At 40.9% G+C, this 25848-nt stretch overlaps 1 protein-coding gene across 1 annotated transcript; it reads left to right on the top strand.

Moving 5' to 3' along the window:
- Window positions 1–1037: 1037 nt before the first annotated feature.
- KRT28 (keratin 28) lies at window positions 1038–9878 on the top strand. Its single transcript, XM_042915850.1, has 8 exons — window positions 1038–1487; window positions 2388–2470; window positions 3576–3732; window positions 4496–4657; window positions 4744–4869; window positions 7827–8044; window positions 8966–9021; window positions 9548–9878. The coding sequence occupies exons 1-8, from the start codon at window positions 1038–1040 to the stop codon at window positions 9688–9690; spliced, it is 1395 nt and encodes a 464-aa protein (XP_042771784.1). The 3' UTR covers window positions 9691–9878.
- The last annotated feature ends 15970 nt before the right edge of the window (window positions 9879–25848 follow it).

The raw sequence follows: 25848 nt of genomic DNA, 5'->3' as shown, positions 1-25848 counted from the left end.
AACTGTCCTGGGGCAAAACAATTCTATACCTGTCTTCACCACAGAACCTGGAACCAGTCCAGCCCAACCAAATCCCTTCTACCCCTCCTTTTCCTATCCTCTCCACCTTCTTCACCCCCAGCTTCCTGGCCACCGCCTCAAGAGGAGGCTTCTCAGGTCACTTCTTGCTCATCTCTCCTGCCCTCTCAGCTGGACCTGCTCACACTCCCCCCACACACCCCCAGTCATTCCAAACTCTTTGACGCAGAAGGTTAAACACAATCCAGCTTCTGCCTGATCCTGACCATACATTTCTTAAAGACTGTGCCCATACACCTCTGCATTTACTTCCCATTATGTCTTCATTTCTATATTCAGCTTTGAACACCAGATATAGTAGCTATTTATGCATTAAATAAAGGAATCAGTCAATATTTATGTTATTGTTCAAGGTAATAAATAGGTGTTATAATCATGGTAAGACCAGAGAAGTTACAAGGATCATATTATTTTTAATAACAATTTTTTTTTTTTGCTATGGGGGGATGAAATATGTGTTCCTTTACTTAATATATACCTCTTTATATACCTTTGAATACCTCTTTATATACCTGCCTGGTAATTAAGACCCTACTGTAGCTGATGGTACCCTATCACAATCTTACTTAACTTTTAAAACTTTATGATATCTGGTGCCAGATAATGACGGTATATTCCTAGGGCCTAGATGAAAGTAAAGGATTACTCACCCAAAATTAGAAGTTAAAATAATGAACTTAATATAGAACTAACCCTGTTATATTTAAGATAAAAAATACCCCAAAGCAACAGCCAGGGATGTTAGACATCAATTTACAAAAAAAAAAAATTACCTAATTATACATAATTTCATGCTAATCTGAATGATGCCATTTCTCTTCTGGCATGCATAACTCAAATAGAAACACCCCAACAATTGTGTATAAAAGCCCAAAGACACCATCAGCACATGATATTCTGTTCTCCTTTGAAATTACTCCTATCTTCTTCCAGACAGGGTGAACGTTTCTCATCCTATCATGTCTCTCCGATTTTCTAGTGGGTCTAGGCATATTTGCTTATGGTCTGGAGCTGGGTCTGTCAGACCATCCAGTGGAGGCTTAGGCTTTGCAGGCAGCAATGCATGTGGCAGCTCTGTGGCTGGAAGTGGATTTTCCTGTGCCTTGGGAGGGGGCCTGGGCAATGTTCCTGGGGGGAACCATGCTGGTGGCGTCCTTGGAAACGCTGCTTGTGCTGGCTTTGCTGGAAGTGAAGGGGGACTTCTGTCCGGGAATGAGAAGGTGACCATGCAGAATCTTAACGACCGCTTGGCATCCTACCTGGGAAACGTGCGAGCTCTGGAGGAGGCAAATGCCGAACTAGAGAGAAAAATCAAGGGCTGGTATGATAAATACGGGCCTGGATCTTGCCGTGGACTTGATCATGACTATAGCAGATACTACCAGATAATTGAAGAACTTAAGAATAAGGTGAGAAATTACAAATTTGGAAATACTCAAAGTATTTAAAACTAAGAATTACCTACCCAAAGACATAAAACTAGAACAGGAAATGCCTCATAACTGTTATCTGTCATTTATATCATATTTATTATTTCTTTTGATAAAACATTCTTCCTATTAGTCAAAAATACGCACTTTGAATCATGGTTTCCAAGTAACTTAAATGTTACAAGGTTTGTTGGGGGGGTGCTTGGGTGGCTCAGTCTGTTAAGTGTCTGACTCTTGATTTCAGCTCAGGTCATGATCTCACAATTTGTGAGTTTGAGCCCCACATCAGACTCAGTGCTGACAATGTGGAGCCTGCCTGGGATTCTCTTTCTCTCTCTCTGCCCCTCTCCTGCTCACATTCCCTCTCTCTCTCAAAATAAATAAATAAACTTTTTAAAAAATGTATTTAAAAAAGTGTTACTAGTGGGGCGCCTGGGTGACTCAGTCCGTTAAGTGTCCGACTTCAGCTCAGGTCATGATCTCCAGGTCCGTGAGTTTCAGCCCCGTGTTGGGCTCTGTGCTGACAGCTCAGAGCCTGGAGACTGCTTCGGATTCTGTGTCTCCCTCTCTCTGCCTCTCCCCCACTCATGCCTCTGTCTCTCTCCCTCTTTCTCTCAGAAGTAAATAAATGTTAAAAAAAATTTTTTTAATGTTGCCAGTTTTGAAATATATTCATTGATAAGTGTCACATTCTAAAGGTTATATGAGTATAGGAGAAGAAATAACCATATTTGTAATTTTTTAATGAAAATTTTAAGTATTTTGGCTGTTACTTAAGGAAATAGGATTTTTATGCAAAGTTAATTGTGTCAAATTTTTTATTTGCTGAGAAATTGTAAGAGCTGGCGTATTTGTCCTGTCCTCCCTTTTGGCTTCTAGGTTATCTCTTCCACTATTGCTAACGCTAACGTAATTCTGCATATTGACAATGCCAGACTGGCTGCGGATGACTTCCGGCTAAAGTAAGTGATGGAAAACAATCACTCTCGAGAAAATGTTTCCTGTCTATTTAATATGCTAAATAAAATTTCAATTTTATCCCAAGGAGTATACACTCTGAAAGATGATAGTAAGTAATGCATGTTATAATACTACAATACCATATGGCTTAAAGCACATTATAATATTGCAATCAGCTATGCTCAAAATTTATACATATTTATTACATTCTTGAGGCAAAACATCACTGTATTTCTATGCCTGCCTGGAATAGAGCCAAGCACAAAGTAGATGTTCATAAAATATGCATCAAGTAAGGAAAACGAATAACTAAGATAAAATTCTAAAATGGCAAAAAAAATTTTTTTAATTAAATTAAAAATAAATAAATAAAATGGCATATTTGGGGGCACCTGAGTTGTCAGTTAAGTGTCCGACTTCAGCTCAGATCATGATCTTGCTGTTCATGAATTCCAGCCCCACGTTGGGCTCTGTGCTGATAGCTCAGAGCTTGGAGCCTACTTTGGATTCTGGGTCTCCCTTTCTCTCTTCCCCTCCACTCTCACGCTCTGCCTCTCTCTCTCTCTCTCTCTCTCTCTGTGTCAAAAATAAATAAACATAAAAAAAATTAATAAAAATAATAAAATGGCGGGCGCCTGGGTGGCTCAGTCGGTTGAGCCTCCCACTTCAGCTCAGGTCATGATCTCACGGTTCGTGAGTTCAAGCCCCGCGTCAGGCTCTGTGCTGACAGCTCAGAGCCTGGAGCCTGTTTCAGATTCTGTGTCTCCCTCTCTCTCTGTCCCCACCCCCCCCCCCCTCACGATCTGTCTCCCTCTGTCTCAAAAATAAAAAAAAAAAATTTAAAAATTTTTAAAAATAAAAATAATACAATGGCAAATTTTTATTTTATTGGGATCCGCTATCAGAATTTGTGTCACTAAATAAATGCCGATTATCCTACACAGAACTGGATAAGAGAGGAGTGAAAGAAGGCTTTCCATGTATACTTTTATAATATTTTGAGTCCCAATTCAATTTCCGGTGTTCAGCTTAAAGCAATTGAGGTTCTATTTTCCTGCCTCTTGAGAGAGTCTAACTTGTGTTGAAATTCATTTAATGCCCCCCAAGGTATGAAAATGAGCTCGCCCTTCACCAAAACACAGAGGCTGACATCAACGGGCTGCGGAGAGTCCTAGACGAACTGACGCTCTGCAGGACCGACCAGGAGCTGCAGTACGAATCCCTGAGCGAAGAGTTGAGGTACCTCAAGAAGAACCACGAAGAGGTAGGAGAAGCTTTACTTCTAGTCAAACCGCCATTCTGTACATTTTAAATACTTTGGGGGGTGGCATTGCATTACAACAGTATTCCGTACTCATTACAATAATTCAAACAATGCCAAGGCATTTATGAAGAATTTTCTTTCTCCCACCCTCTGCCCTTCTGATCTCGTCTCCGAGGTAATAAATATTAAGCATTTGATCTGTACCCTTCCATTTTTTAGGCTGATATAATATTCTATCCTTCTGAAAATGGCGCATTGCTTTTGCACTAATACACCCCTTTTTGTTTGCACTACATTTATTTCTTTCATTCATAAAAACTTATCTTGAGGTTAACCTCACTAAAGACCTCTCTGACTTGGAAAAGATGTCACTGTTTTCTCCACTTAGTGAGCCTGGCTTTAATGTTGAACATAAACACAATAATAAACCCATTATTTGACACCTTACACCAGGCAGCTTCATACGCTTTTTTTTTTATGGTTATCTCCCCAAAATAGTCTCCAAAACAATGGATGAAAGGTTTTCAGAAAACACCCTATGACAGAAACGCCTAAAACACCACCAAATCTAGCTGTCCCAAAGGGGAGAATGGGGGAGGGGGGCGAGGGGGGAAGGAAAGGAAACATGAAAAGAGAAACGGGGAGAGGGAAGAGTCACGGGGTGGAGGGCTGGGAAGTCAGGCCACAGCCTAGAGCGCGGAGAAGCAGTCACACGCGCCCGGCACATGAACTGCCCCAGGGTCACGTTATCGTCTCCCTGCAGGAAATGCAGGCCCTGCAGTGCGCGGCGGGCGGGAACGTGAACGTGGAGATGAACGCGGCGCCCGGCGTGGACCTCACGGTCCTGCTGAACAACATGCGGGCCGAGTACGAAGACCTGGCCGAGCAGAACCGCAGGGACGCGGAGGCCTGGTTCAACGAGAAGGTGAGGCCGCCCCCACCCCCACCCCCACGCCCCAGCCCTGCCCGGTGGGCGCAGGCCCGCTCACCCCTCTGCACCCCGCCTTCCAGAGCGCCACCCTGCAGCAGCAGATCTCCGACCACGCGGGCGCGGCCACTTCGGCCAGGAGCGAGCTGACCGACATGAAGCGCAGCCTGCAGACCCTGGAGATCGAGCTGCAGTCGCTCCTGGCAATGGTAGGCGAGGGCGCGGGTCGGCCTGCAGGTCGCGACTCTAACCGAAGCCCTCCCTCCCTGTTAGAGCTTTGCTTTACCTACAAATACTTAGAGCGGACGAGAACAGGGAAGACAGACACTGAGACCCCCAGAAAGAGACAGAGCGTTTCTTCCTCCCCGAGATCACTGAGGGTTTCCTTCCCGGCCGGCGCTCAGCGCCCGGTTCGTGAAAATAGCCCACATTTCCCGCGGCCCCGTCCTCAAGCCCCGCAGAGCCAGCGGCAGCAGTATTGCCCCACCTGAAAACTAAGTGTCAGGCCAATGTCAGGGGGCCACACAAGGCCGACCTAGCGTCACCGGCATCTCCTGGTACTGAGGGAGCCAGTGAAAGCCGCGTGGTGCTGTTCACCCCGCAGAGGAAAAGGTACACATCTGAATCCCGATGAGCCCCATCAGCCTCTTCCTCCCCACCCACCTCACAGAGCTGGGCTTTCAGCCACCCTGGCACCTCCTGCCAGTTAGTTCCCAGGTTACCATGGAGACGAGCCAGGGCTAAAACGGGCTTCCCTTCTGGGGTGTGAGCTGGCAGCACCCGAAAAGCTTGATTTTGAGAATTACCACATACATGTGGCCCAAGCGCCCCTGTCCTCATCAGGGGTTCACGCTCCCTGAGGACACTAGGCTGTAACCCAAAGGAAAGAACCACTGTTAATACGAATGGGGCAGTGAGCAGAGAAGGTAAAGATGACTCAAAACTATAGGAAGACTATTCTTTTATTTTTTTTTTATGGTTATTTATTTTTGAGAGAGAGAGTGGTAAGCAGGGGGAGGGACAGAGAAAGAGAGGGACAGAGAATCCAAAGCGGGCTCTGTGCTGGCAGCAGAGAGCCCAATGCAGGGCTCAAACTCACAAACCATAAGATCGTGATCTGAGCCGAAGTCAGACACTTAACCGACTGAGCCATCTAGGTGCCCCTAGGAAGGCTGTTTTGACTTAGCCACCCTAGAAAGGTGCCGTGCTCTCTTACTATATGCTGTTTAGATTGGAGACTAACTTAACCAGGGTGCCCCTCTTCTCCTGACCCTGGTCACCACTGCTGGCTGGTTCCCGACACTCTCCCTGCCTCTCCTGGAGCCCTCTTCTCTTCCCTATTCCCTTCTTTCCTGCCACTGGAACCCTGTATCCCCATTCTTGGCAACATGTTCTTGCTGCTGTATCCCTGGGCACAATCTTCCCTCTCGTTTCTGAGCTATGTTGAAAGAAATAAAGTCCTGAGTTCCCAGGTCAAAATGGAAGCATTTTCACGTAGGAGATGATGTTAGAAAGTAGTTAATTCTGTGAAGCCAGTAGTGACACGGTTTGGGTTCAGGAGATAATCCAAAAAAAAAAAAAAAAAAAAAAAGCCCATGCTAACAGACAACATAACTGAATTATAGAATAATAGTGGCATAGAACATAACTTCAATACTTGAGATTCTTTTGTCATAAGATGAATTCTAAGCATGGTCTATAGTACACAAATCACATGTAAGTTGGGAGTCATCTAAATACAAACTTTTCATACGCTTCCTGTAGTATGCATACAGGCAAGTTCATCCGTTCCTCCTTCGTCATCTACAAGCTAACCTTTACAGTGGAAGGCTGTAAAGATAGGGATGCTGTCCCCTCTGACTAAGAAGAGAATTAGCACCCTTGAAAAGGAATACCACCTGAGGACACATCCTCAGGGAAATTAAAGTTTCGAACAACAGAGCACACACCTCGCTGACGTCTTGCCTCTCGGTGCCTCCTCCTCCCCAATACCATCCTGTTCACCCTCCACTCCTTTGCCCCGGAGAGCCCAGCACCACCCAGGTAATGCCCCAGTTGGCCTATTCATTAAGTCAGTGGTTCTTAGCCCCATCAAACACCATCCGTGTCTGCCTGTGATGACGAGTATTTCATAACTCCCTCTTTACCTTAGAATGAATAGATGATATATTTAGCAATACAAAAACATTTTTAAACTACCATAATGCCATGACAGCAAAAAAAAAAGGAAAAATAAAAGTATTTTTAATTAAATATATATATAATATGTAAATACTTGGGCCCAACTATCCCAGAACATGTAATGAAAGAGACAGAGGCTTGCACCTTCCCTTGATAACTACATTTTGTTTTAAACAATGTAAGATCAGGAGAAGAAAAGGAAAATGAAAGAGTGGAAATGGGGGTGGACACTCAGATAATAACTAATATCAGGAGAAGTAATGACCACCCAGATGTCCTTACCTATGATAAGGGAAAGAGGAAAATTACTTTAATTGAAGTAGAAATTGTGTGACCAGACAAATGACAGGGTATTCAAGTGGAAAGGAGGAGGTATAATGTTCATAAGAGTAATGTGGAAATAATGACCTGTACTGGGTTATGAAATATATCCCTTGTGTTGAAAGCCCACCCCTGTTAAGGCATTCGTTCAATCTCAAGTGCTTCATAAAAGGCCTTTGAATAACAACAGCAAATCCGGGACAGAGAAGAAAAAGAAACAGCAGCACACAAGGCCTTGGGGCAGCGGTAGAGTAGCTCTCCGGAGACAGTAGCAGAATAAGATTGAAAAACAAATACCAACCCCAAAATAAATAAGTGATTTCAAAATATAAAATTTCCAATATGATTTCTTTTTGTGCTATCTCCCCAAAAAAGTATTAATATATAGGTTGGTCGTGATAGCAAATATTGCCTAAATAGCACAAAAGTCCACAGGAACAGTCCAAAGTCTCGTGGGACAGGGCCATTTATATCAGGTCATCCAGCATGCCCGGGCCCCCACCCTGTAAATGCCCGTGACTTCCCCTGCCTCTGTGCCTCCTGTCTGGTTGTGACGAGCCCCAAGATTTCCAAACCTCACTCTGTGCTGCCGTGTGCTGAGAAGCTCTGATCTGCATAGTCCTCAAAGTGGCTTCATCCTTGCTCTGACATCTTCTGCCCTCAGAAACAGTCCCTGGAGTGCTCCCTGACCGAGACCGAAGGGAACTACTGCACGCAGCTCGCCCAGATCCAGGCTCAGATAGGGGCCCTGGAAGAACAGCTGCACCAGGTCCGAACCGAGACGGAGGGCCAGAAACTGGAGTACGAGCAGCTGCTCGACATCAAGGTCCACCTAGAAAAGGAAATTGAGACCTACTGCCGCCTGATAGATGGAGACGGGAAGTAAGTAACACCATTTGAAAATCCAGTTTTTACTTATTTTTAATTTTTTTTGACTTATTTATTTTGAGAGAGAGTGCAAGAGAGAGCACGCATGCACATGAGTGGGGGGGGGGCAGAGAGAGAGGGAGAGAGAGAGAATCCCAAGCAGCCTCTGCACTGACAGTGCAGAGCCTGATAGGAGGCTTGAACTCACGAACCCCGAGATCATGATCTGAGCCGAAATCAAGAGTCGGACACTTAAACCAACTGAGCCACCCAGGCGCCCCTGGTTTTTACCTATTTTAAACCACAACCATGGACTGGCCATCCATGTTTCATGCCTCCAAGTCATTCCTTCTTCATTCCCACTGCAGAGAAGTGTGCCCACCTCTTGCCTCTGCGGTTATCTCTTCCACATTCTGTAAGGCACAGCCCATTCCTTATTTGCCTTGGAGGACCCCAGTCAGCCCTTCAGAAAACCCCATTTGGTATCCATGTTAATCATTATAGGTTTCAAGATGACTCCCCCCCACCAGGCTTTACCCATCTTTCACTCCGTTCCTAATATCACTGCTGCCCTGAAATAAACTACTCTATACAAACCCCAGGGATCTACATGTTTTTAAAAAGTACATATTTGTATTTGTGCATATAGAATATATTATGTATATATATGAATATATATATTCTTGGGTTTTGAATTCTTGAGTTTAAAAAAATCAAATGGAAACAAACTTATTTTATATCCTTTCCTTAGAAGACAACTATTTCCACTTCCTCTACACAAAAATTTTAATATTTTCCTTTATGGGAAATTAACATCTATTTTTGGCATACAGAGTTCACCTGAGTTCATGTTCACCACTTGACTCAATGAATATCTCTTAAATGATAACCAGAAATATTAAAGAATAAACTGGGGTGTTTTTGTTTTGTTTGTAGCTCATGCTCCAAATCAAAGCGCTTTGGATCAGGAGGCTCAGGGAGTTCACCCAAAGGTAATTAAATCTAATTCTTTTTCTACTGCAGCAAGTACTTTTGAGTTAATGGCAATCATCTACCATGGCAACAGTCTACATTTAAGTACTTTTAACTAAAGTGCTCTGAACTTGAAATATTATTTTTAAGTGGATGAAATTACCCCAAACTATTACTATAAATCTTTTTTTAATGTTTTATTTATTTATGTATTTATTTTAGAGAACAAGCAGGGGAGGGACAGAGAGAGAAGGAGATACAGAATCCAAAGCAGGCTCTAGGCTCTGAGCTGTGTGCTCAGAGACTGACCCGGGGCTTGAACTCATGAAACGTGAGATCATGACCTGAGCCAAAGTCAGATGTTTAACAGACTGAGCCACCCAGGCGCATCCCCACCCCCCCGCCCACGCAAACTATTATTGTAAATCTACACATGCTCTCTCACCAAAAATGTACATAGTATATTATATTACAACCACCACTGGAATTCTTCATCATGTAATCTTTTAGCTGGAATATGTGTATTCACAGGTGTTTTATTTCTAGAGTTATCCAAAACCACATTGGTAAAGACAGTGGTTGAAGAGATAGATCAACGTGGTAAAGTTCTTTCATCGAGAGTCCACTCCATTGAAGAAAAGACATCTAAAATGACCAGTAACAAAACAGAACAAAGGGTTCCTTTCTAGCCACCATTGAGAAAAGAACAATTTGGGAGAGGATTCTTCACAACTGCATTATTCTAAATATCAAGAAAATTATTATTTTCTACCTTTAATGATAAATCACTTAGCAAAAATAACCTGGTTTCTTAGTTCACTTTTACAGGGTGTTGGGTGTTTGTTTTCAAATAAATAAAAAAGTGATTGTGCACTCATTTCCATTCACTCATGACTAATAAATAATTGTTCAAGATTTATGTTTTTTCTACATGCATAGGGATATATTTATGGAATCTGTTTTCATTGACTTTCACTCTAGTTTTAAATTATAGTCAATACCACATGGCATTATTAACATTCACTAGGTGTAATCTTTTTTTTTTTAATTTTTTTTTAATTTTTTTTTTTTTTTTTTTTTTTTTTTTTTTTTTTATTTTTGGGACAGAGAGAGACAGAGCATGAACGGGGGAGGGGCAGAGAGAGAGGGAGACACAGAATCAGAAACAGGCTCCAGGCTCCGAGCCGTCAGCCCAGAGCCTGACGCGGGGCTCGAACTCACAGACCGCGAGATCGTGACCTGGCTGAAGTCGGACGCTTAACCGACTGCGCCACCCAGGCGCCCCTAATGTTTATTTTTGAGACAGAGAGAGACAGAGCATGAACGGGGGAGGGGCAGAGAGAGGGGGAGACACAGAATCGGAAGCAGGCTCCAGGCTCCGAGCCATCAGCCCAGAGCCCGATGCGCGGCTCAAACTCATGGACCACGAGATCGTGACCTGAGTCAAAGTCGGACGTTTAACCGACTGAGCCACCCAGGCGCCCCTAGGTGTAATCTTTAAGTATCTCACCATTTTTACATGGGCAAATAATCTGGAAAAAAAATTAGAAATTCTCCTGTGATTGAAAAATCCCATCACTAGATGGCGCATTCCTGGTATTCTACTGGCAAACCTATCAAACTCTGGAGATCTGGATACTTCCCAGGGTACTGTTCCCCATACAATCAGAATTATATCTGGAAAGATCCACAGCAATGAACCTTGTGTGAATAGCTTTTTTTCTAAAGCAAACTTTTTCTGTCAAGCCCCAGATAGCAAACAGTTCAGGCTTTGCAGGCATAAGGTCTCTATTTCAACTATTTGGCTAAGCCATTGTAGCAGAAAAAGGCCACAGACAATAGATAAATGAATGAGCATCACTGTGTCCCAAAAAACTTTATTTATGGACACGAAAACCCAAATCGCAAATAAGTTTGACGTATTATGAAATACTACTCTTCTTTTGATTTTTTTTCAACAATTTAAAAATAGGAAAACATTCTTAGCTCGTGAGCTATACAAAACCAGGAGGCAGACCAGATTCAACACACCAAGACCTGGTCTAGAATTTAAAATCTCATGAGGTTGATGAACATTGATGAGGGAGCATAAGGCAGGCTGAGGGCAAAGTATAAACTACCACACCCCCCACCCCCAGCTGGGATATGTGTGACATTCCTCAGGTACTTCTGGGTGCCTGAGAACAAAGGAAAGGACAGAAAACAAATGGCTAAACTGGTAGAGTCTCCATCAGTTTACAAATATCTTAGTAAATTATAACAAAAAGGTAATCTTATCAATAGCCTAATCTCCAGGAACTTTCTACTGTCTTAATGATAATGCTTTGCTAGAGGGAAAAACAATCTTAGCCTGACAATAGCTAGGCCTCCAGGACTCTGTGAGTCTTCTTTAGCATATGGAAATCCCTTTAAGAAACTTGACTTTATGTCCCCCAGCTCCATAGTATATATAACCAGTCACTCTTCACAACCCCAGTGCAGCTCTTTCTGTCCACAGGTCCTGTCCCCGTGCTTTAATAAAATCACCTTTTTTGCACCTAAGATGTCTTCAAGAATTCTTTCTTGGCCATCAGCTCTGAATTCCACCATCACTGCAAAACCCCATCATTCATTACAGTTACTGTGTCTTTCTATGTTTCTGGATCAAAATGTATGGTAAGCAGTCTTAATAGATGTTACATTCCCTAAAAGGAGAGTGGCTCTCCTATTTCTGTAATATGTGGTCTGATTCTGATGAGAAGTTCCAGTGAAGGCAGGAATTCTCCCCAACAACACAGCAGTCACGTGGGAGTTCAAATACTCTTCCAAATATACAGCATACAGGGCCAGATGCATAATTTGCAGGTGTAAGTACAGGATGAAAATGTGGAGTCTTCTTGTTCAAAAATCAGGGGGGAAAAGTGTCATTCAAGGCACTAAAATATAAAGTTGTTTTCCTTTCTTCTGCAGTCATACACTCTACTTGTCATGTTTTTCTTATTTGTTGTTTAATGTCATTCGCAGTAAATAAAAATTAAAATTTTAAGTTATTGGCATAAATTTTGCCATTCATTTTTGTGTTGGGAAATACCCATTTTAAACTCGAATATAAGAACATTTAACTTGTGTACAGAATCTCCAAAATAACACAATTTATATTTCATAGCTGATACATGTGAAAGAAAGGAAAAAATTCTTCCTTGACTTTTCAAGGTCTTCCAACTAGACTAAGAATTAATTTACGTGAGTCAGATTAACAGGAGAAAAAAACCCAACAAAGTCTTACTACATGCTCACGGAGACCCAACAATGAAAGTGAGACCCAAAGAAATGACCAAGGCAGGCAGTTTTTATGCTTCTTAGACAAAGAGAAAATAAATCTGTGAGCAGTAGACAGGACAAAGGAAACTTAACTTTGGGAGCTTCAATTAGTAAGGAATTCTAAGCAGAATTAGGGCTAAGGTAGTAAATCAGTAAAAAGTAACAAGAGTTGTTTACACGACTTTCTTGGCTCTAAATTTCCCATCTCTGGTAATAAGGATGTCTCTTTACCTCTTGGTACAGAGAGGGTATGTTTCACATAGGAGATTTATTTCCTGCTTTCAGAGGGACAGAGAGGAGGGTTCGAATGTCCTTCTTGTACAGGCTTTCTTAAGTAGCTTTTATTTAAAATAGTCAGTATGCCAAAGTAGCATATTTTGGGGCAGGCTGCCTTTTGTTAGCCCCTACAAATATGTGTGTATTTTGTTCTTACCAAAACAGTGGAAACACTGCACCAAACCAACTCAGCTCGTTTTCTTTCACTTCTTTAAACAGTAAAACCTTGGATTGTGAGTAACTTGTTCTGCGAGTGTTCCGCAAGACAAGGCAACATGTCTAATAAATTTTAACTTGATAAGCTGAGCGATGTCTTGCAACATGAGTCCTGTGTGACGCCAAATGTCACATGATCACAACCGAGCCAATGGTTCTTGAAATCCCCTCAGATATACAAGTGCTTTGGATTACAAGTGCGTCTCCAGAACAAATTATGCTCGCAAACCAAGTTTTTACTGTATGCTCACATCCTACGAATGCATGCCATTGGCATACTGATGATTAACAAAGAGACAGGAAAAGAAGCAGGGAGTTGCCCTATCTTTCCATAGCATTGTTTTCAGCATACAGGGATATAACAATATGCGATAAGTTTCCTTGGAAGTTCATGTTTCTTAGAACACCGCTGCCTTCTTTCTGCATCTGAAACAAATTCTACTTGAAGGAAAGCCTGGCCTCTCGGGGTTGTCAGAAACTCTACTTACTCGGTCATGGACATACAGACATATTTCCATACTCCTCTGCTCAGACACTTGTCCCATTGCCCCAGCGGCCTTCGCTTACAAGACCCAAGTTCAGGGATAAAATTATTAAGACTATCAAGATGGTAACAGAAAAGCATGAAACCAAGCGTGAGGTCGTTTGGAACATGAGACCTTGTGTGCTGCACAGATTTCCCAGTGATGAAGCCAGCCCGGCTTATCAGGTGTGCTCATAACACATTGATTTTAAAAACACTGTCTCCATGGTGACCGGCTTTTCCTGGTGTGATACAGCGATTTCTAATAAGAAACATATTTTCATCCCATTCCTGGCACAGAGCTCCCCAAATCCTTGGAAGTTCCAAGGTGTGGAGAGGTTTTGAGATTCTTTTGTGATGTTAACGAGGTGACTTTTGGAAACTAAACATGGAGGGTGGTTGCCAGATGAGCCAACCTTGGGATGAGGGGGTTAGAACTTTTCAGTCCCACCCCCAACCCCACCACCCGGGAGGGGAGAGGGGGGAGGAGCTTAAGTTCAATCACTAAAGGCCAATGATTTAATCAACCACACCTATGAAATGAAGCCTCCATAAAAACCCCCAAGGACAGGGTTTGCAGGGCTTCCAGGTGGATGAACATGTGGAGACCTGGGGGGAGTGGTACATCCAGAGAAGGCACAGAAGCTCTGTGCTCTTTCCCATACCACGCCATATACATCTCTTCCATGTAACTGTTTCTGACTTCTATCCTCTTATAATAAACCGGTGATTTAATGAGCAAAATGTTTCTCTGAGTTCTGTGAACCACCCTAACGAAATAATCAACCCAAGGAGGGGACCCTGGGGAAACCTGTGATCTGCAGCCAGTGGTTTAGAGACACAAGTGACAGCCCAGACTTGAGATTGAGGTCTGAACTAGTTGGAGGTAGAGTGAGCAGTCTTACAGGACTGAACCCTTCACCTCTCTCCAGGTAGACGGTGGGATAATTGCTACTGACAATTGTGCCAGAGGATTCCTTGGTGTGGGGAAAAAACCCACACCCTGGATTGGAATCAGGGTCATACTCCTGCCGTGGTACAGTGAGCACACATTGCACTTTGTGGTAAGGGTGCTGTTGATGTGACAAGATTCAAAAGAAAAGCAAATAACTCTAAGTCATCATTTTGTTGAAAGAAAGAGAGAAAGAGAGAGGAAGGAAGGAAGGAAACAAGGAAGGAAGGAAAAAAGAAAGAGAGAGAAAGGAAGGAAGGAAGGAAGAAGAAAGAAAAAGAAAGAAAGAAAGAAAGAAAGAAAGAAAGAAAAAAGAAAAAAGAAAGAAAGAAAGAAAGAAAGAAAGAAAGAAAGAAAGAAAGAAAGAAAGAAAAAGAAAGAAAAAGAAAGAGAAAAAGAAAAGGGGTGTCTGCATGGTTCAGATGGTTAAGCATCCAACTCTTGATTTCAGCTCAGGTCATGGTCTCACAGTTCCTGAGATACAGCCCCTTATTGGGCTCCACAATATCAGCCCAGAGTTGGGCTTCTCTCTCTGCCTCTCCCTCACTCACACTCTCTCTCTGTCTCAAAATAAACCAACATTTTTTAAAAAGAAGAAGAAATTACAAGTCTAAAATGAAGTCATATGCCCCCCCCCCATAGCAGCAAACCAAAACTTAATTACAGTTTCAACCTATTCCAGCAATGTGACCTTTTAACGGTCCATCTGAAATTTCCTGATAGGAAATGATGAGGTCATCTGCATGATAAAACAAAAAGCAAAAAATCTGCCCTTCTCTTCCCCCAAAAAAGAAGAAGTAAAAATCCTTTTGTTTTTTTCTGTTGCCAATACCCTCTTGCTTTACCCTCCTTCCTATAAAAAGCCTTCCATTTTGTACAGCTCCTTGGAGCACCACTCGACTTGCTAGGTGGAATGCTGCCCAATTCATGCATTGTTTAATGAAGCCAATTAGATCTTCAAATTTACTCAGCTGAATTTTGTTTTTTAACAATTTCTTGCCAAGGGAACAAACCAGAATTCCCTGTGTATCTTTTTAGCAAAGGAACAGACGTAAAATGAAATTCTGGGTGTGTTTCCTTTCTGTTCCGTTGAGTTCATAGATCCAAGCAAATATCCCATCCTCAGAATTTAGACTTAAATCTGTCCTTCCTTTTGAGGAGGGTGAGAATTCCCCATGGTGTTTAGGTCTGATTTTCCTTCACTCTGCAGAAGTCTGGGGCTCCTGAGTTCTTCAGGAGTTCTGCTAATAATTGATGAAGTTTTGGGGTGATGGTGGGGTTCGGAGCTGACGGCCAAGAAACAATTCTTGAAGACGTCTTTGGTGTAAAAGGTGATTTTATTAAAGCACGGGGACAGGACCCGTGGGCAGGAAGAGCTCCACTCGGGTTGTGAAGAATGACTCATTATATCTATGGGGCTGGGGGAGGTAAAGTCAAGAGGAAGTTTCTTTTCTTTCTTTTTTTTTTTTTTAATGTTTATTTATTTTTGAGAGAGAGAGAGACAGACAGAGGGTGAGCAGGGGAGGGGCAGAGAAAGGGAGACACAGAATCTGAAGCAGGCTCCAGGCTCTAAGCTGTCAGCACAGAGCCTGACACGGGGCTTGAACCCACAAACCCTGAGATCATGACTGAGGGGAAGTCTGGCACTTAATGACTAAGCCACCCAGGTGCCCCAAGAGGAAGTTTCTTAAAGGGATTTCCCATATGTTAAAAACTCACAGATTTCAGGAGGCCTAGCTATTGTCAAGCTAAGGTTCTTTTTCCCTCTAGCAAAGCATTAATATTAAGACAGTAGGGAGTTCCTGGAGAAAGAAACTACTCTGCCTGCCTCAAGTATCTGTCAATGGGCTGCAGGTTACAAGGAAACTCAATTTTCTCTGCCATTTCCTTTTTTTTTTAATTTTTTTTAAACATTTATTCATTTTTTGAGAGACAGAGAGGGACAGTACAAACTGGGGAAGAACAGAGAGAGAGGGAGACACAGAATCCGAAGCAGTATCTGCCATTTCCTTCTTGCCTTTGTTCCCCACATCACTATGGAGGGAGGGTGATGTTGGGGCTCCAGGAAACTGAGTCTATAGGTTTCTGTATATTAGGCTAATGATAGATTGCCTTTTTCTTGTAATTGACTAAGATATTTGTAAACTGGTGGAGAGTCTATCAATTTAACCATTTATTTTCTGTCCTTTCCTTTGTCCTTAGGCAGCCAGGAGTGCCTGAGGAATGTCACACATATCCCACCTTGGGGGCAGGGGGCAGTGAGGAAGGGGGTAATGTTAGCTTGTGCTTGGTCCTCAGCTTGCCTTATGGTCCCTCATCAATAATCACATGTTCTTCTCCAATCCTTGCCTGTTGCTTTTTGCTGTGGTGACATTCTATACTGAGTGTACTTATAAGGAATCAGTTGCCATCTGAAGGAGGACTTCAGATACTATGCTTGGGTGGTTGTTAAAGCACAAATCACAAACTGATATCCACCCCTGTTTTTCAAAGAGAGCATGAGTGGGGGAGGGGCAGAGAGAAAATCCCAAGCAGGCTCAGCACGCTGTCATCACAAAGCCCGATGCAGGGCTGGAACCCACAAACCATGAGACCATGACCTGAGCCAAAATCAAGAGATGGCACTTAACTGAATGAGCCACTCAGGCACCCCAATATCTCTTCTTTTAACAAATACCCAAGATTTGTGGGAGCTCATTACAAGGGAAGTGAATTACCATTTGTTATTGGGTGATGCAAATGTGTTGCTGTTGTGATTTTTAATTTTTTTTGTCATCACAAAGAATTTTATAATACATTGTCATATACATATATTGTATGTCTATATATAGATAGATATAGGTGTATATATCATAGATTCTGAGTTTTACATCTGCTGAGAAAGGTCTTTGTCATTACAATATTATAAGTAAAATTGCCCATGTTTTTCTTTTCTTTTTTTTTCTTTCTTTCTTTTTTTTTTTTTTTTTTTTAACTTGAGAGAGAGAGAACAGGAGCAGAGGGGAAGGGCAGAGGGAGAGAGAGAGAATCTTGGGCAGGCTCGACACTGGGCGCAGAGCCTGATGCTGGGCATGATCTCACGACCCTGGGATCATGACCTGAGCTGAAATCAAGAGTTGGACTCTTCAACCAACAGAGCCACCCAGGTGCCCCGCCCATGTTTTCCTTTTAGTACTTTTGAGATGGTAATAGGATTTTTGTCATATGACATTTTTATCCATGTAATATTAGCCATCCTCCTTTTCTATAAATAGCTCCCTTGGAATAGTGCATGCTATTTAATATACTATTGAGTTGTATTTGCTAATATTTTATTTGAGATTGTGCATTTCCAGAATATGTATTTTCTCTGGGAACTGATTTTCTTTAAACTTCTTATTGTGTTTGTAACTTATTCAGTGTAATGATTTCTTGCTTTTATTTCTTACCCTTTCCTAAGTTCTGTCTCCTCATTTCTAAGTGTCCCAACTATGGTTTATGTAGTTTTTTTTTTTCTTTCATTCCATCATTTTTAACTCACTTTAGATCACTTTGAAATGGTAGGTTATATCTTAATCTGTTTTGCAAATGTGTCTTTCTGGCATACTCCCATTTTCTATAGAGATGTAATTTAGCTCCTAAATTTTTTTTGTTTTTGTGTGCTAGCATTTTGTAGGATTTTACTTCAATCCTTTTCTTTTTTTCATTTTTTAGGCAATTCATGTTCCTGAACTTCTAGAATGAATATAGTTCCACAAAGCTTTTCTAAGTGCACAGAGCTCCTTTTTCTCAGTTTTCATCAAGTGTTCAAAAATATATTGGCTTGATTTCAAATTTCCTGTCTGGACCTTCACTTTCCTTCATTTCTACTGACCCTATTCTGATCAGTTTTGATTCTTCTTTCTGGGGTTTCTTCTCATGGTGGGATGCTCTCTTGGAAGGGAACCACAGCTTTTTGTGAATTTTGAGAATTCACAGAATCTAGACTATTTTCCTCTCACCTAATGGCAAGACTCTTTTCACTCACCTACTTCTGGATGGGCAAAATTCTCCCAGTTTTGTAGGCAGATAGGGTTAGGGGTCCCCAGAAAAAGAAAGATGAGTTACAGCTTTCTCAACATAAGAGAAGTCATTTTAGGCCCCCAGCCATGTTGTGGTCTATGCCTGACCAGCACAACTTGCCCAAGCACACTTCTAGAAGAACTTCCTAGGAAGTGCTGGAATTACAAAGAAATGCAAAAATCTCAGTAGTTCAAGATTTTAAGGGAATAAAGGGAATGCAACAACTAATTCTCCACCAGGCAAGGGAATAGCGTAACCACATCCGAGGCAACAAATCAATAATAAGCCTTCCAGTGCTGTTTCAAAAGTAAAGATTGACCTAACACACATCCTTGAGTTGTTTTTTCACAGGATTTAAACCCCTCTGAGCACTCCAATACCAGACTAACTAGAGCAGAGAATGGATGATGCTGACCCATGCTGGCCCCCATGACTTCAATCAACTAGGACCTAGACTCTGTCCACTTAGGATGATTTTTGCCCAATTCTCTACTAAATTCTCCCTAAGTCCCTCTGTGAATACACATGCATTCTTAGCTTAAAACTTCTCTAATTTTGTTGTTTGGGGAGACACTGCTGTGGCAAATATCCATATGTTCTCCTTACCTGTTGTAAATAAAACCCTTGATTTTGCTATTATTTGGCTTGGTTGTGTCTTTTGGCTCAATACCCACCAAGTGGCAAACCCAGTTTCAAGTTACAGTTTCACCTTCCTCCTCAAATTCACCTGCTGTCATTTTCAGTTGGCCTTCCATTTTTCTCCTGTAATCAGACCCTTCAGGTGCCTCTGGATTCCCTCTTTTTCCCACAGAAATGCTTCCAACATGCAGGTCTTAAGGCTAATGGTAGTTTGTTCTATCAGCTTATATTTTGGGTTTCTTGATAATACCTTGCCCCCTAGATTTGTTAGAAAAGTTGTACATGGAGGGAGGGTGCTTGGGTGGCTCAGTTGGTTCAACATCTGACTCTTGATTTCAGTTCAGCTCATGATCTCACCTTTCATGAGATCAAGCCCTGAATCAAGCTCTGCACTGGCAGCACAGAGCCTGCTTAGGAGTCTCTCTCTCCCTCTCCCTCTCTCTCAAAATAAATAAAATAATAATAAAGTAAGTAAAAAATAATAAAAGTTGTACATGGGTCTCTGGTTTTGTGATATAATTGTTCTGTGTGATCTCTATGTAAGAATTCAAAAATTCTGCCATTATTGCCATGAGTTCCCAGAATCCACACCTTATTCTTGAAAGACATTTCTGTTTGGTGCTGAGTTTTAATGTGAGAATTATCTTTTCTTAATATTTTGTAGAGATCATTCCAGTGTCTTTGAATTTCTATTGTTGCTAATGGAAGCTGCTGACAGTCTGATTATGGTTCCTTTGTAGATGATCTCTATTTTCTCTGGCTGCTTTATGGTCTTTTCCTTGTCTTTGGTGTTCTTCGGCATCACTATAATGTGACTAGAAGTAGATTCTTTTTTTTTTTTAATTTTTTTTTCAACGTTTTTTATTTATTTTTGGGACAGAGAGAGACAGAGCATGAACGGGGGAGGGGCAGAGAGAGAGGGAGACACAGAATCGGAAACAGGCTCCAGGCTCCGAGCCATCAGCCCAGAGCCTGACACGGGGCTCGAACTCACAGACCGCGAGATCGTGACCTAGCTGAAGTGGGACGCTTAACCGACTGCGCCACCCAGGCGCCCCTAGAAGTAGATTCTTAAATTCACTTTGCCTCTTCTATTGGAGGACTATTTCTAGTCTATTCTAGAAAATTCTTACCCACTGTCCCATTCTGTTAGTGTTGTCTTTAGGGTGACTCCAATCAAAAGCGTGCCAAAATTTCTCTCCAGTCTCTCTCTCTCTTGCTCTCCCTCTGTCTCATTCTCTTTCATTTAGAATACCTTATCATTTTCCCTACAATTTACTTATTTTCTTCTCAGTTATGTCTTATCTGTTGCTTAATGCTCAGTTGAAATTTTCAATTTTAGGTATTATATTTCCCATTTCTTATTTTTATTGAAGTATAATTAACACACAGTGTTCTATTAGTTTCAGGTGTACAATATAGTGATCCAACAATTCTATATGTTGCTCAGTGCCCATCATGATAAGTGTCCTCCTAATGCTCTTTATCCATTTATTTTCTCTTCTCATTTCTTTTTCAAATTTACCTAGTCATTTTTGATAGTCACTCATTCATTTGTAACACCTGCGGTTCTCTCTTTCACTTCCCTAAACACAAAAACCACACTTTTTTTGCATACACTTTCTTATGATCTTATTATCGTTGGTCTTTGATGTCCTATTCTGTAGACTCTAGTTAGGGTTGACTCTTAGTCATATGGGTTTGTTTCCTCACACGTTTATTTCATTATGAGTGTGTATATGGTTGGAATTTGACTTTGGGAGTCCTGCAGGGTCAGGACAGAGATGATTTCCCCAGGGTACTATGGAGCAGTACCAACCTGAAAACATCTTAAATGAATTTCTTGGATTGGGGTTCTCAGAGGAAGTGGGCATGAATTCAAGCTGTAAGACTGTATCAGAGTAATGCCATGATTACAAGTCATCATCAAATATCAATAACATTACTATTATTGAATTTTTACTCAGTACCATCAGTGACAGAATGATTTACTGGTTTCTCCATTTGGCCAGCAAGGAGATTTTTGTAACATCATCTTTTCTACTGAAGTCATAGGCTTTTGGGATATACAGCTTTAAGTGGTGGTCTCAAGTTCAGCTATGACACTTGGTCAGGTCCAAATATTATTCCTCAATGGAACTCTTAAGCAGAAAATCTGTTTCTGCTCTGGGTATATTTCTAGGATGACTCGAGCTTTTGTGTTTGCTCACCACTCATATTTCAGCTATATGTGTTTTCTCTTTTTAAATGACTTCTTTTCTTTTCTTTTGAGCTTAGATATGAATTTAAAAGACATTTTACAATAATTTATTCAGCATTAGGATATTTCATCTAGTCTTATTTAACTGCTAGACATGGAGATACTATGGTGTCTATTTTTTTTTAAGTTTATTTATCTTGAGAGAGAGAGAGAGAGAGAGAACATGAGCCAGGGAGAGGGGCAGAAAGAGAGGGACAATCTCAAGCAGGCTCCGAGCTGTCAGCACAGAGCCCAACATGGGGCTGGATATCACAAACCATGAGATCATGACATGAACCAACATGAAGAATTGGACACTTAACCAACTGAGCCACCCAGGTACTCCCCACAGTCTATATTTTAAACTGGACTCTGTATCAACTTTGTTTGTAAATTTTACAATAAAACCTCTGTACCTTACAATGAAACTTGGGGTTCTTTTTTTCTTGGTTAGTTTTAAATGAATTTTTACTTTTTACCAAAGTAATGAGTGTACTTTGTTTTAACAGTCAAATCATGCTAAAAGTAAAAACAAAAGACAGTAGTGTCCTTTCTCTCCCTTCTTTTACCTCAAGCCCTGATTTCCACAGGCAACCACTTAAAACTCGTTTAGCTGCTCCTTGTCATCTTTATCTCTATATTTTAAAATGATATGCATTATTCAATATTTCTTGATTTATTGGTTGTAGATATTATATATTGTGCTCTTAAAGGAAGGTTGAGAGTTTTGCCTTTACTACCTTCCTTCTTCTCCTAATATAGTTATACCATAATATTTGGTTAAATCAATGTTCGGTATCTTCATCATTATGACTAAGTAAAGATCGTTCGTTATTGTGTTGAACAGTATACACCATGTTTTCTTGGACAACTTTTTGCTCTTCATGCAAGCAATATTTTTCTAACATTTTTACTAGCCAAGTTTCCTATACATCTTAATCTCTCATACTCTTTCTTACATAAACAAAACCACCCATCATTTTCATGTATCCCCGGCAGATCTCACACTCAGAATCTTCCCATCTTGTATTTTTTCTTTCAACCTAGTACCCAGCCATCATCAGGGATGTGCACTCAGTGCACTTGTACTGGGACCCCATTTCTTGGATTCTAAGCTTTCCCTTATCTTGTTCATTTTCCCTTCTAGTGGTTTTCTGACAAAGTGTGTAAGGGAGGTAAATTTTTTGAGAAATTTCATGTCTGAAAATATTTTTATTCCACCCTCATTCATGATTAATTGTCAATGTAGAGGATTTTAGGTTGGATATCACTTTTTTTTTTTAATGTTTATTTATTTTTGAGAGAGGGAGAAACAGAGCACAAGTAGGGGAGAGGCAGAGAGACAGAGAGACACAGAATCTGAAGCACGTTCTAGGCTCCGAGCTGTTAGCACAGAGCCTGACGTGGAGTTAGAACTCATGAACCGTGAGATCGTGACCTGAGCCGAGGTGGGACGCTTAACCAACTGAGCTACCCAGACACCCCGGATATCATTTTCAAGTAGAATTTTGAAGGCATTCTTCCTTGGAGTCATGACTTCCAGGGCTGTTGACAATTTCAGAGCCATGCTGATTTCCACATCATTGGTTGTGTTCTCTTTTCTTCCGGTATTTTAAGTGTTCTCTTTCTCTCCGTGGTTCTCTGAAATAAACTGAGCACATGCTGTGTGGCAGTTCTTTTTCACTTATTACTCATAGTTCTTGGTGGCCTCTTTCAACTTAGCAGCTAGGTCCTTTAGATATGAGTAGTATTATAGAATATGTTTATAATATAATTTCTTCATCATGTCTTCTTTCTCTCTTTCTGATTTACTTAAGGTTGTTCTTCTTGGACGAAGCCTCTAATTTTCTAATCTTTTCTTTTATCCATCTTTTTGTCTTTTGTCAACAGTTAGGGAGATTTTTTTTAAGCTTATCTTCCAACTCTTCCATTGAAGTTATTTTAGAAGTTATTTTTTAATTCTGAAAGCCCTTTTCTTGTGCTGTTCAATTTTAATGGTACTGTATTCATGTTTCATATATGCAATATTTTTGTTACTTCTAAGGACATTAATGATAGGTAGTTTTATTTTGTTTTTTAAGTTTTCTTTCAGCTTCCTTTATTATCTGTTTCCCAAGTGCCATTTTTCTGTTTCTTTCTTTGAATCTTTGTCTTTCATGTTGAAGTGTTTTCCATTGTATGGTGTTCTGAAATTCTGCTCATCTTTAAGAGTAAAGCCCTAAATATTTGGAGGCTGTGTGTGTGTGTGTGTGTATCATCACTCCAGAGTGGTTGTGCAGTAAGCATTCTTTGGTATATTCAAGTATCTGCAGGTATTTTCTCTAGAACTCTTCAGGTATCCTGGGGAAGAATCTGACAACTAGAAATGGCTCCCTAATTTGCAGGGGCTAATGCAAAATGAAAATGTCAGGTCCCTTGTTCAAAAGTCAGGAAAAAGTTCAGTGAGAGATACTAAAATATGAATATTTTTCTTTAAAAACATTGTATTACTTATAACATATAATAGAGGTTTAGTAATACAGATGTCACATAATCTTACAAATTACAAAGAAATAACATTTTTGATGTCATAATTTTATGTAATACAATAGGGTATGCTGCTTTATTAATATGATTTCTTGATCAATCAGCAGATTTTTCTGGCTTGCTTTTCTGCAAATTCACTTATTAGGTCATGAAAATTTATATTTTTACCAACTTCATTTTCAACCTCTATAATTGAAAGTGATGTCCGTTGTTCTTGGCAAATGCAAGATCTCAAATAATCTCAAATGGAGACAACAATAGGAGCAAATACCAAAAGGAGGGAAAGGAGAAGAGCAGTAAAATAAAAGAATGAATAGGTCAGGTAAGTACAACCTACCTCAAGAAGAAACACATGTCAGGCAAAGGAGCTTTATCTAGTTTATAGTCCATGGATTTTAAACCACGTTTTTAAACTCACAGAAACACAAGTCATGTCTCCACCTTAGAAATGGCAGCTCAGCGAGAATGAACTTTGCATTGATCACACAGCCAGGAAGTTGCAGAACTGGGATACGGATGCTGATATATCTGAATCCAAGAGCCCACATTCTTTCAATTACATGAATGGTGGTGTGTTTTAGGAATGGTGCCTTGACTTCCTGATCTGCCTACTGACCAGGACAGAGAGGAAAAAGACTTGAACCAAAATCCAATAATTGAACTGAAAAAAAATGATAGTGAAAAGAAAATAGAAGAGATAAATGCTTCAAGAGACACTGCAGAAGTACGTTCAGTTGGACCTAGTAACTTGTTGGATGTGAACTGTTAGAAGATGACAAAAATTAAAGATTTCTTAGCAATCTTGAGCATGAGTCAGAGTAATTCCACCAGTAAGTAATGAAAAAAGGTACAAAAGACAAAGTCTGATGACAAACTTTGATATGACAAAGTGTGAGTGTTGAACTAGAAGTCATGACAGCCTCTCAGTAGAAACGTCTGCTGGGCATAGTGAGGCCCAGTGGGTCTAGAATGGGGCAGAGGCCAGCGCTAAAGATGTATATTTAGAAACCATTCACCTAGAGCCAAAACAACAAGAAGGGATAACAGCACCAAAGGAGAATGTGTAGGAAACAAGAAGACCAAGCACAAACCTGTAAGGAATGACAAAATTTAGGGCACAGACACACTGAATGAAAGAAAGAACAGTAGCAAACAGAAATATTCTAATAGAAGTATTCCCAGAAGGCAATTGTTCAGAGCTCAGTAAACCTGGGGTGGTCAGTATCAAATGTGCCTAAAATAGTGTAGGAGAATAAACACAAGAAACACTGACTGAATTGGAGATGTGGGATAATTAGCAATCTTTAAGAGTTAATTTCAATAAAGTGCTGGAACCAAAATTCAGGAGTGAGTAGGAGGAGAAGAGTGGAGGAAGTGAATGCAGAAAATTTTTCTAGAAATAATGAAAGGAAGATGGGTGTCTGGGTGGCTCAGTCAGTTAAGTGTCCAACTTTGGTTCTGGTCATGATCTCACGGTTCATGGGTTTGAGCCCTGTGTTGGGCTCTGTGCTGACAGCTCAGAGCCTGGAGCCTGCTTCAGATTCTGTCTCCTTCTCTCTTTGCCCCTCCCCTGCTCACACTCTGTTTCTCTCTCTCTCAAAAATAAATAACATTAAAAAAAAAAAGAATGAATGAAATGAAGAAATGTAAAAATGCAAGAAATCTAGAAATAGAAAGGCCACATACAGACCATAGTTTTAGTCTTTTCATTTTAAAGATAAGGAAACTAGGCCCAGAGACGTTAGCTAACACCTTTATTTAACCTGGGTGGCAAAAGAGCTTAGACAGAAAACGAGTAAAAATGAAATGGTAACTCAGGAGGGATAAGGATCAAGGAAGACTTTCTGTTGCCAAATAAGAGTCCATTTAATTCCCCAATTTTCATTTAAGACCTGGCCTCCTTCCTCTAGTACCATGAGCTCATGATCTTGAAATTATTTTCAATACATCTGAAAGAAAGATCATATTATCCACTGAAAACCATGACTATGATGCCTCGCATGCTGGAAAAATATATGATGTTGTTGGTTTGAGCAGGGGAAAGAGAAATTTGTCTATCACACTTTTTTATTCTTAAAGGAGTTGTATAGTCCTGAAACCTGGAGGACAGGAAGGATTGCTCATACTAAATTTGA

The sequence above is a fragment of the Panthera leo genome, chromosome E1, assembly GCF_018350215.1.
Source record: "Panthera leo isolate Ple1 chromosome E1, P.leo_Ple1_pat1.1, whole genome shotgun sequence".
Lineage (NCBI taxonomy): Eukaryota > Metazoa > Chordata > Mammalia > Carnivora > Felidae > Panthera > Panthera leo.
This window is presented reverse-complemented; position numbering and strand designations above follow the sequence as displayed.